Here is a 13,160-nt window from a genome sequence, read left to right as displayed (position 1 = left end):
CATTAAAAAGCAATACAAATTCAAGAGGACTATCATATCACAAGGAAATATTTTTTGAATTTTTGAAAAAATAAAAACTGGTTTGACAAAAATAAACATAAAAAATATATTTTAATTTTTAAAAATTATTTTTTATTTTTTTGTTTTCTTCACGAAACTAATTTTTAATTTTTTAGAAAAAAAAAATATTCTAAAACAAATTTCTAATACCAAACCAAACATTGCTTAAATACTTAGAGGACACAATTGTCTTTTTACTAGCTAATTCAGTGGAGGGCTAGTCCCTCCTCCCCTTAAGACAAGATAGTCTCACATATGGGAGACTAACAGTTCAGCCAGACTACTAGTCCAGCCTATAAATTTTCAACTAAACAATGGACTAGGTGAGATATTGGACATGGAGTCCAACCCCTCTATTCAATCTCTCCAAACAAACATCCTTTAAAATGACACAAAACTAAAATATAAGAGCTACTAGCATAATCACCAAAATCCCCATAAATGTAATTGGTTCAGTTGGAGATTTTGACCTTCTTCCTCGCGTCAATCATTTTCCATTTCACTCGAACTTTTTACCATTTTCACCAAATTACTCAACATTATACATTGGGATGTGCTAGTCATTTTAAGCAAACTTGCTAGTGGCCAAGCTTTAGCTCAAGAGTTGATAGTGATTCAGAACTGTAAGTAAAAGGAATACATGTAATAACAAGTCACACATGGTTTGTTGGTTTGCAAAATCAATTTCTTCAACTAGAATGACACATTCAGATGTTCTACTTCCCAAAATTCAAAGAAAAACAAGGAAAGATAAGGTTGTTTTAGAATAATTTTTAAAACCAGTTTTCTGTTCTCAAAGTTGCAGAAAACAAAAATTACACTTGCCTCATTTTTCAGAGTTTAGTTGAATATGTGATACTAAAGCTAAACACACACACACACACACACCCAAAAAAAAAAAAATGACAAATATAACTATAATCCTCTTTTCTTACCCTACTAAACCCCCTCAATCTAGATTCAAGTAGTATAGATTAAACTTCCTATCTGGGACATATCCTTCATCACTCATGTGTCTAAATAACTCGAGCAATACACCGTGAATAATCTCTCCTTGCAGATGCGTTCGATCCTCAACTACAAAACTGTGAACGTTTTTCTCAATCTCTATCCAACTTATTCCTATTTCTTTTGCCACTCCCATCTCCTTCATTCTCTTGATAGTTCTTGCCCTCTCTTTCCATTGTCCTCTAGATGAATAAATATTGGCCATTAAAATGTATGCCGATGGGCTATCAGGTGCTGCCAAAAACAACTGCTCAGCTGCATATTTTCCGATTTCAGAATTACCATTAATGCCACAGGCACCGAGAAGTGCCTGCCAAACAAGTATGTCTGGCTTTACGGGCAATCCCTTGATGAAAGTCTTGGCTTCGTTAACAAGCCCTGCTCGGCCCAACATGTCAACAACACAAGCATAGTGTTCCATCCTCGGACAAATTCCATAAACTCTAGTCATGGACTCTAAGAACTCCATGCCCTTATCTACTAATCCGACATGACTGCAAGCATGAAGCAAGGAAAGGAATGTGATATCTGTTGGCTCTACACCTTCTAATTTCATATCTTCGTATAGTTGAAGACATTTGGAGCCATTTCCATGACGAGCAAAAGCTGCTATCATGGAGTTCCATGAAATTGAGTTTCTCTGAGGCATTTGTTTAAAGATTTTTATTGAATCCTCCAAATCACCACATTTTGAGTACATGTTGATCAGTCCATTACTGACAAAGAGATTAGAACCAAAGCCTTTTTTGATGACCAAAGTGTGGATTTCCTTACCAAGAGCCAAAGACGTATCGACCCCAAAGACACCAAGAACAGCTGAAACCACGTCTGCATCAATCTTGATTGCCATCTTTACCATTTTCGCAAAAATATGAATAGCTTCCTCCTCAAACCCATTTTGTGCAAAACCCACGAGAATAACAGTCATGGAAACCTCATCAAGAACTTCAGCAGCCTCAAGAATTTCCATTGCATCTTTCATGCGACCGCATTTAGAGTACATGTCCATCAATGCACTTTCAATGCAAAAATCTGATTGAATTCCCAATTTCCAAGCAAGTGCATGTAATTGCTTGCCTTCCTTAAGTCCCTGCAAACCGGAACATGCCAAGAGTGAGCTCAAATATGTCAAAGAATTGGGTTCCACCAATCCACGACGCATGTTCACAAACAGTTTCAAACTTTCCTCATAAAATTGATTCTGTGCTAGACCCGAGATCATAGCTGTCCAAGTAATGACATTCCTTTCAAGCATCTCACAAAAAACCCGCCTTCCCGAATTGAATTGTCTACATCTGAAATACGACGTAATTAATGCATTCCCTACCGTGAGCTCCCTCTCATATCCATTTAAAAATACTAACGCATGTATCATCTCATTCACACAGCATAAATCCGGTCCATCGCATGCAGATAAAAGCGTAGTCAAAGTCACTTGATCTAAACGACAAAAACCCGAATGGTGCATTTGTTTAAAATACCCAAAACCCATCTCAAACTCCCCATTTCTTAAAAACCCAGATATCATTGAATTCCATGAAACGGTATCTTTCATGGGCATATGACCGAACAGCTTAGCTGCATCCGATAAGTCCCCACATTTTGAGTACATGGAGAGGAGAGAATTCCAAACAACGAGCGCATTTCGGAGATGAATAGGATTGTGGTGAAGATGAGAGAATTCCAAGTTCTTGATGATTGAGGCGTGGAGAGAAGAACCCAGATGGATATAGCCTTGTCTTCCACAGGTGGAGAGAAGGAGACTTATGTCGAGATGGTTGAGGACAAAGATGAAGCTTGGAATTCCAGAGGAAGGGTTTGGGGAAGTGAGGGAGTTGAATGGGGAGACGAGAGAGGAGGCCCAAGAGGGAAGGTGGGGCCTTAGTTTTTGAAACACCCATCTGGATTTCATCCATGAAGATTGGGACGACGGATCCTCGGTTTCGATTTGGGCTTTGTGACGAAATAGCCAACGGTCATATTTGTTTGTTTGTTTGTGCACGTGAGAGAGAGAAATTAGGAATTTTTAGCTCAATTAAATTTGGAAAAATGCTTCCAACAACGCTTGGTATCCAAATTTTCATGGCCAGAGTAGTTTAAATGTCTTAAAATGATGTAATTTTGGATGTAAAATAATGTCATTTTGATATATTTTAAGTCATTCAAATCACACAAATTTAAATTTTTATAATCCGAATGACTCAAATGTCTCAAAACAACATCGTTTTAGATGTAAAGTAATATCATTTTGATATATTCAAATCATTAAATCACATAAATTTAAATTTTTATAACTCGAATAACTCAAATATCACAAAATAACATTATTTTAAATATAAAATACTGTTATTTAATATATTAAATTCATTCAAATTACACAAATTTAAACTACAAAACATTTTTCAAATGCTTCATTCACACCATCTCCCCAGAAGGAGTAGGTGCTGTGACAATCAAACGATGCCGTTTTGTTTATTACAAGAAAAAAATTTATTAACACACCTTAAGACTCCGTCTTACTGTGTGTGGTGTGGGTAGAACAACACTTTTATGTTTGGGTTGACTTTGGACAAATAAAAAGTTATGAAGAAATAAAAATATTGAAACAATTGGTTTGATTAGTTGAAAAAAATATGTAAAAAATTGTATAAAAATAAAATTTTATAATATTTTTATTTATCTCAAAATTATTTTTTATAAAAATAAATTTTATGGTAAATTGCGCCGATAGTTTTTATATTTTGTTTTTTTTTTTCATTTTAATTTATGTTATTTTAATTAACTCGATTTTGACTATATATTTTTTACTTTGTTCGAATTTGGTTCAATTCATTATAATTGTTATTTATTTTATTTTTTTATGAAAATGCGAACATGAGTGACGTGTATCATGTAAGAACAAAAAAGATTTAGTCAAAACCCCCTCATAATAAAACTTTAATACATTAAGGATAAGCACAAAAAGTTTTTCTTGAAAAGTCCAACACATATCATTATTATCAAAATATTAAACTTTAAAATAATATAACTTTTGATGTAGATGTCGATTTTTAATAAAATTAGTATTTTTAGAATTTTCTCATCAATATTTATCAAATAAGATCTATGTTGACTATGAAATTCTTAAAATAAAAAAATATATATATATTACCGTCGAAATTGATATAAACAGTAGCATGTTAATCTATTTAACAGTAACATATTACTCTATCTCACAGTAACATGTTACTCTGGTTTATAGTAATATGTTACTCTGGCAATATTTTCCAAGAAAAAAAAATATATATTTTACTTTCTCCTTACTCAATTATGTATTTTCTCCTTAGGAGATTTATAAAGTAAAATAAATTAGGTTATCATTTTCACCAAATAAAGGTCCAATGGAGGAATTTTAGCTAAATTTTTCAAAAACACAAATTTATAAACTTTATCAATTCACTGAGTTAGCATCAACTAACTTAGTAATTATTTATTGTCAAAAACTCTAACGTCATTGTCAATTAGACTAAATTGATACAAAAATTTAAATTAAATCAAAGATAAAAAAGTAAACTTGAATTCAAACTGTAAATCAACCAATAAATTTAATGTTCAGTGTCATTCTAAATCCAGTTCCTTCACCAAATCATCCAAAATTCAAATTACATTCCAAACAGATGGTCACATGCTGCTTGTTTCAAATTTTTTTTAAATTTTTTTTCCCCCTATAGCTTCTCCATATTTTCCTAAAGTCAATCCACAAAAGTGTTGTTCTACGCAACAGCAAGACAGGTGTGCGTGTGTTTCAAATATTTTTTTTTAATAAACAAAACAGTATCATTTGGCAGTCAAGCGGTTCATTTGGCCTGTTTGATGGCTAAAGAGAGGAATTTGACCAATGTAGTTGTTGAAAGTGATAATTCGTTGGTTATCAAACTTTGTCTCTGAGAATGTACCCCTTTGGCACAGCAAGGCCATCTCCTCTGACACTAAGTGGCTCTCACAAGCAAGAAATATAATGACCTTCAACTGGACAAGGCGGATCCACAATATAGTGGTGCATTGGATTGCTCAGGCTCATGCATGTCTTTATCTGTTAAGTGGGTTATCTTACCTCTTGCTGAGTTGTTTCCTCTACTTGTATCGACTACTTTTTCTTGATCTATATATATATATATATATATATATTCTCTTTTGTTTAAAAAAAAACAAAAACAAAAACATGGTGTTGTGACAGAACCTGCTCTGCTTTGATTTCCCCACCATAAAATGTGGATCATTAATATGTCTTTTTCTTACTACATTTGGGAGATTTGTAAGGATAATTATGTAGATGAAAAAATACTATTTTTTTTAGGATAAATTCTACTTACACCACAAAACTATCTCCTTACACCTTTTAAAATATAAATTTTCATTTTATTTTTTTACAATTTTTATAATACCATTTCTATCTCCATCCTTGTTGTTCACTCTTCTCTTTACACTCAAACCTTGCAAACCCTAGTTCTTTACCTCCATCCCATTACCACCACTTCCACTAGCCTACCACCGTCATGGCCACCGCGACTCCGCCACCCTTCCCTTCTACTTAGGCCCTCTCCGCCTCACTTCCTTCCTTCGTCGTCACTCCCATCTCCTCCCCGTCACTGCCTTCTCATTCTTCTTCATTTTCCTTCAGACATAAAATAGATATGGTCTCTCTCTCTCTCTCTCTCTCTCTCTCTCTCTCTCTCTCTCTCTCTCTGTCTCTCTCTCCGTGCTTTATCGGGTGTTGCAATGGCCAAGGTGGGGGCATTGCGGTGGTGCTATTTGTGGTGGAGCAGCAAGGAACAGAGCTAGGTTACGATGACGGAGATGGGGACAAGGTTGCGATAGCGGTGGAATTGGGCTGTCGATGGTGGGTTGTAAAAGAGGTGGTAATAGTGATCGTGAGGCTGTGGATGTGGTTGCCAGTGATGATTTTGGCGGCAGTGAGAGCTTTCAAGGTAGGAGCAACAATGATCACAGTGGTAGTCGGCAGCAACAATTGCAAACGGTGACTTCGGCAGTAGCGATGAAGGCTTACATGGTTGTGGTTGCAAACAGCAGTGGTGGCTACATGAATTAAAGATGAAGAAACTATGATTTGAAAGGTTTGGGTCTCTCTCTCTCTCTCTCTCTCTCTCTCTCTCTCTCTCTCTCTTTTGAGGCTTTAAAGTGATTCAAAGCTTATAAGAAACTGTTTGCACCCATTTTTGCTGGTTCCTGTTGATAGGTGGACCAGTTAGGATACGACATGTAGCAAAATCAAGTGAGGGTTCAACAGTTATGAAAAAGGGTAAGCGATATAAGAGAGATTGATAAATGTGCATTAAACAGTGCTGGTGATGGAGCTGTTACTGGCTAAGTCGTGAGCTTAGTGGGTGACTTGCAGAAAGAGGAAAGTGTAAGGTGCGAGTTTCTTTCTCTATTGATGGAAGGTCCAAAAGACTGAGAGATGTATGGAAACTTAAAGAGGAAGCATCTCAACAGACAAAAGTGAAGGTTTAATGTGATTAGAAGGCCTAGAAGCCAGGAAGTAGTTGCAGTAGTTACACAGCAACAATTGCAGATTGAGGAGATCATGGGGGCGTGGGAAAGAAGAAGTATAGAGGCTAGAAATTTGCAGAGAGAAAAGGATCAACAACAACACAAAGAACTAGATTTAGACTTAGCATAATCTAGGAGTAGCTTTCTTAGTTTAAGAGTAGTTTCTATCTGTAATTCGTAATCGTTGTAGACATTGGTGGTTTCATCTCGAAATCATCTTTAGTTTGCTTTTTTTACTTTGCTTGATCTTGCTGATTGTAACTTTTGTTCCAAAGAAGTCGTTGTACTTTCAAGGCATTTGAATCAAAGACACAGTCGCTTGATTAGTTTGTTCAATTGTTTGTTTAAATTGTTGTTCAAATCCTGTCGATTAGGAGTGAGCATAATTTTTACTAACAATTTTTGGCACGCCCAATGGGACATCTTCCATAATTTGGATCAAAAAATGTTAAAGGCAAAGAAACAGGTTGATAAGCATGCTGAGAAGAGGCATGCTAAGTTTAAAGAAGAATAAATGGACCAAGACTTGGTCTTGGTTGATGATGGTGTTGCTTAGCATGTAGGCCAGGTAGTGGCCTAGAAAGGCGAAATGAGTGGCCAAGCAATGAGTATAGAAGGCCAGACAAGTGGCCATGCCAGAATTCCCACAGGACTCCTGGTGGCTCAAATAAGGAGTGCAATGGCAAACTAGTTACTGAAGGAGAACCAGATCCTTCTGGGAGAAGTGAGGAGTGTGTTGAAAGCTCCTTCAATGGAGCATACAAAGCAGAGTGAAGTAAAGGCACAAAATGTGTCTTCAAAGGCAGGGGTGCACACATGCTACTACTAACTAGTATGCAACATCAGTCTGTTGGTGAGCCAATGTCCTTTTACAGGGACCCAACTGCCAAAGAAAAAGTGCATGAGGTATTCCAAACCTCAAATGTTAAAATTTAAGGAAATTGGCCTAGGAAGCAACCTGGGTCAAATGTTTTTCCTAACCCACTATATGGCCAAAAAGAGGTAGAAAATAGAAATTTGTTTAACATAGAATTTAATGGTTATCCTAGTATGAGGCCAAGAACTAATGTGGTTTTTGAAAATTATAATCAAGGGTTTGAAAATGTTGGGTATAGAGAAGTTCCTAAAGTGGGTTATGGAAATCAAAGAATAAATAATTTTAGGGATATGGGTGCATATCTTGAAGTGCATAGGCTTGACATATACCATGCACCATTTGGTAATGGCCCAAGGCCAAGAGGTCCAGCACCCCTTTTACATGTCGACATGCATGAGCCTTATGAAAATAACTATGGGTATGGGGGACAAAATGCTTTTAACCATGTTGATCAACAGGACCAAATTATCCAGATTGTTCAAGACCTTTATGGTTTAGGGATGAGAAGGCCTGAAAGGCCTAAATTTAGGAAGCCATACCCACAGTGGGTAGATGGGGAACCTTTTCCTAAAAATTATAGAGTGCCTAAGTTTTCTTTGTTTCATGGTGAGGAAAATCAATCAACAATTGAACATATAGGGAGGTTTACTTTACAATGTGGAGAGGTAGGAAATAATGACATACTTAAAATGAGGTTGTTTCCACATTCCTTGTCTAGAACGACTCTTACATGGTTCATTAACTTGCCTGCTAATTCAATCCACACTTGGGTAGAGATGGAAAACTAGTTTCATGCCCAGTTCTATAGGACTGAGCCTACGGTAACCTTGGTTGATCTATCTAAAATGAGGCAAAAATTTTCTGAGTGTGCAGAGTAGTTCATTGACAAATTTAAAAGGGCCAAAAATAGGTGTCAAATATACATGCTTGAAGTTGAGATTGTGAGAATGGCCCAGAATGGGTTAGAGTTTGAATTGAGAAAGAAGTTTGAGGGGATGGAGTTTAGAGATTTGTTTGAGTTCATATAAGGCAACAAGATATGAATCATTACTTAGAGAGAAAAGGCATAGGAATGCAAATTCCTATGGGACTTATTTTAAGAGGTTGATATAGAAGCAGAAGTTGATGTTGATGTGGCTCAAGTAGTTGGCAAAACACCAGTGGTTTGTGGGACTTTGTGAAAGGTGGGCAAACCAGTGAACATTCTAGCAACTCAGCTAGCCAAAACAAATACAAACCCTACATTTAGGCAGTATTCTTTTGATTTGTCTAATGCTGATGCCATTTTTGATGAGTTATTGGCTAATAAATTTTTAACATTGTCCCCTAAACATGTAATTCTAAAAGAACAAGATAGAGTGGGAAAAGAATATTGTAAATGGCATAATACTTTTAGATATTCTACCAACAATTGTGTAACTTTCAGAAATTATGTGCAAGACTTTATACAGAATGGACTGCTGAAATATGCAGAGAATGAGAAAAGAGTTATGGTAATGGACAACAATCCCTTTCCAGAAATGGCACCAATCCATATGGTGTCAGCTAATATTAAAAGGAAGGCACCAAACCCAACTGTTTTGTTCTCTGACTTGGAGAGGATTCATAAAGAGAAGCAAGAAAAATGAAAGAAAGTGATAGATGAGGACAAGTTTGTGCGCTCAAGATGTGGGACTGAAAAGGAAAAATTGCAAGCAATTTAGCTGACAAATTAAAGGAGACTGTGAAAGATCATGACTTAAGGTTTAATACCATAAGTGGAGGTGACCTTTAGATTTTTAATGGAGACAAATTGTTGTTTGATGGGTAGGACCCTAGGATCTTTGGGCCTGTCGGCAGGTCATATGGTGAGGACGATGGTCCATTTTTGTTCAGGTGACAACCTGTGTATCCTTCTCTTTATAGTGCAGAAGGGGTCAGAATTAAAATAAGGCAATTGAAAGATCAAAGGCCATCTAGTGGCCCTAGTCATGTTCAAAGATCAGCATTTGTGCCAAAACCTTTTCAAAGGCCATTTATTGGCCAGAGGCAGAGGTTTTTTAGGCCAGGGCAGTTTCATGGCCAAGGGGTGAGGTTTCCATAGGCTTATCTCCCACTGCAACCAAGAATGGTGAAGCCACCAGTCCCTAACCATGTTTGTCGGCAAGGTGTAATACATCCAAAAATTTCTTTGTCAGGGTGAAATCGAAAGAGAGAAGGAGGATGAAATCGAAAGAGAGATTATCAAAACAATTTGATTTGGGTAAGAGAGAAGGAGAATGAAGAAAGGGGTGAGTCAAGCAAGACAGAGAAGGTGGTGGATAAAATAGCTAAAAAGATTCTCCTTAGGAGACAACTGCAGGAAATATCTAAAGCTTTCTTTTCTGATGAGAAAAGTTGTAACAACTGACTTTGTGTGACTGCTCGAGCGCAGGAGTTGTCGCTCAAGCGGAGAATTGTTGCTCCTAGTATCTCGCAGGTTTATAGGCGAGATAGCTCGAGCAAAGGAACTGTCGCTCGAGTGTAAAATGTGAGCTCCTAGTATTTTCACTATAGCTCTGTAAAAATTCTAAGACTTTGTGTTTACTGCTCGAGCGATGGAATGTTCGCTCAAGCGGTTCATTTGTATTTTGGTTCTTCACTCGAAAGCAGGAAGTTTTGCTCAAGCGGTCAAGTCGGGGATAGCAGATTTAAAACATTATCAAAACACATATTTGATTCATTTTTTCATCTTCTCTCTCTCTCTCTCTCTCCCTCTCTCTCTCTCTCTCTCTTTCTCTCTTTTTCAAAAACCCTAGTGCTAAAACACTAGATTTCATCTATATTTAGCAAGAATTCATCTTAGCTCCTTCATTAAAGTCGTTCTCCCCGTCAAGAGCTCCGTTTTGAACCGATTATAACGTGGTATCTCAAAACCTCATCGGGTGGACCTCCATCTTCCATTACACAACTTTGAGGTAGGACTGTATTTACCCTTGTATATCTTCATTTTGGTTTAAATGTGTGTAAATCTTAGAGGGTTTTGAACTATGGAGATGGATATGATATATATATATAAGCTTTGTATAGATGATGTGTTTTTGTGAAATTGATGGTAGATTAGGAAATCATCTGTGAGATAGTAAGTAAATATACTTGAATCAAGGAAAATAAACCTTAGAGTGGGAAAACCTCAATTTTCATTTGAACCCAAAGGGATTGTTTTATAAATTTGATGAAATGAATGATGGATAAGTAGGATTGGAAATTCCTTGAAATTGTTGACATGGGATAAGAAATGTAAATATTAAGAAATGTATTTAACTTGCCCACGTACCCAGTTTGTGTGAAGACGACGAATGTGGGGTTGTGATTGAGGTGCCCACTCAACTGGTTCGCGTGAGGGCGACAAATATGGGAATGTTGTGAGGTGTCCACTGACTAGTTCATGGGAGGACGATGAAAGTGGAAAGGCTTGAGGCGTCCACATGCCATTCGTGTGATGATGGAAAAAGTGTGGAGGTTGATTGTGAATTGGGGTTTATGAAATTTAAGGTTTAGATATATATGAACTCTTGGCTTAAATAAAGGCCATACATATTTAAATCAAATGTATATACACTTGGATAAAGTCATTCTCTACTGGGCAACGTTGCTCATTCCTATTTTTCTAACATTTCAGGAAATGAAGAACCCCAAACCCGCTTATGAAGACAAATGATGAAAAAGATATTTTTCCCTTGTTGTTTTGTAACCTTTTGATCTTTAGTAGACTTGGGATTGTAATGAAAACTTTTCAAATCCTTTTTATTTATTTTAAGTTTTATAATTTTGTTAGAAGTCTCAATGTAATGTATTCGTTTTGAAATTTTCGCTAGCTCACTGAATAGGGATATGTATTTTGTAATTATTTTGTAAACAAAGACCTATAGTTCAATGAAAAAGAGAATTAATTTGATTAGAACCATGTAAATGTAAAGATGTCATATTCGGTAATGTAATGTCATCTATTTAATTTCATGGATGATTGTATTGTTAATTTCTTCGGGGCGTTACAAATTGGTATCAAAGCTACACCAGGTCAAATACCTGGAGCTCGTAGGGAGTGACTTTGTCACATTGGGTTATTATGTTAGTATGAGGAGTTGATGGTTTTGTTTGATTAGGTGTTTATATGAATAGGTGTACATTCATCGAAGTCCCTTTGGAAAGACATCTGATCAATGCTTTTTTCACTAGGAAATCCTTGAATGTCGTGAAATGAGTTAATACCCTAGGAGAAAGATCTATATGTGTACTGTTTGTTAGCATGTTTAATTGTTGAGAATGATATTAAGACTTGAGGAGAAAGTCATGAACTAGTATATGAATTGTGATTTGATCTTGTTCACATCTACTTTTATATAGGATGTCTGGGCGTGTTAGGGGTTGTGGTAGGCCTTGTCAAGGTGGTACGAATATTCCGGCTCAACCAGAGATCCCTTCTCAAGAAGAAGGAGTGGGTCAAAACAATGTGGCCGCTCCATTGGCCCAAGATGCTATGGGAGTGCTAGCTCATGAGATGGCCGAAGCCCTTAGGGCATGTTTGATTGACAGGATTAGAGCATAGAATTGGGATTATTAATTCGTGGTCCCAATTATCCTATGTTTGTTTTGACATTTTGTTTTAGGATTATAAATCCAATGGATAATTAATCCAACAAATTTGTAGGATTATTAGTAATGGGATAGGGGTGGGATTATATATCCTGAATTGGGAAATAAAGTAAAAAGACTATTTTACCCCTGACTATATAAGCAAAAATGTAAGCCAAATCAAATCATCTCTACACAACAAAGACACAATAGCTTTGTTGAGAGAAGATCTCCACCTTTGTGAAGATCTCCATCTCGGTGTGTCGATTTCAACCTTTGTTCACCAGAAAATTCACCATCAGCACTGAAAAACTCTCATTATCGGTGAGATTATCATCTTTGCCGTTTATTTTTTTCTAGATTTTTATCTATTTTAACAATTAATTTTACATGTTTGGTTCAAATTTATGATACATCAATGTCAGAATTTATGAAATGTATTTGTATATATATACATAGATCTATGTATTTGTAACAATGTTTTGATGGTTTTGATATATTATATACTAGATCTGTGCAATGATATATATATATATATATATATATTTAGAGAGAGTTCAATCGTTCATTACTATCCCGAACCCAGAAAGTGCTGATTCTGAATTTAGTTTGATTGCATTTGTGTTTTTGTTTCTTCAAAAACCAAATCAACCCCAAAGTGCAAAGATCAGAATCACAAATCCAATTTACATAATCACATAAATTTAATTTCTTCTTGTTGAAATTAACCGTTCATGATTTTGTGTTTTAAGATGAAGTTCTTTTTTTACATTTGTTAAAATTCTGCCCACCATGTGTTTGATTCTATGTTCAAGTGAGAAACTCATCATAAACAATTGGAACATGCTCATGAAGTGGTTGATTATTGCCTATCAATTGTTTGTAACTTTCACTTTGATTCTCACTTTGAAACGCTATGGAGTTTAGCTGCTATCTGTTTCAGTTCAGTTCTGGCTTGATCACTGGTAGTTTTCTCCATCTTAGAACTTAATTTTTAATCTCAAGTTATGATTATTAGTTTTCATGTAGACATTTCTTAGTCTCTTGAATGTTATTGTTGAATTGTACTTCC

At 36.0% G+C, this 13,160-nt stretch overlaps 1 protein-coding gene across 1 annotated transcript; it reads right to left on the bottom strand.

Moving 5' to 3' along the window:
* Positions 1 to 806: 806 nt before the first annotated feature.
* On the bottom strand, positions 807 to 3,132 carry LOC114310719 (Tetratricopeptide repeat (TPR)-like superfamily protein). Its single transcript, XM_028256804.2, has one exon. It carries the CDS (start codon positions 2,978 to 2,980, stop codon positions 1,010 to 1,012), a length of 1,971 nt encoding a protein of 656 aa, XP_028112605.2. The 5' UTR covers positions 2,981 to 3,132; the 3' UTR covers positions 807 to 1,009.
* Between the last annotated feature and the right edge of the window lie 10,028 nt (positions 3,133 to 13,160).

Source organism: Camellia sinensis, chromosome 2 (genome assembly GCF_055761805.1).
Source record: "Camellia sinensis isolate YWXY chromosome 2, ASM5576180v1, whole genome shotgun sequence".
NCBI classification, from domain to species: domain Eukaryota; kingdom Viridiplantae; phylum Streptophyta; class Magnoliopsida; order Ericales; family Theaceae; genus Camellia; species Camellia sinensis.
The sequence above is the reverse complement of the archived record's forward strand: the minus strand, read 5'-3'. Positions and strand labels throughout refer to the sequence as shown.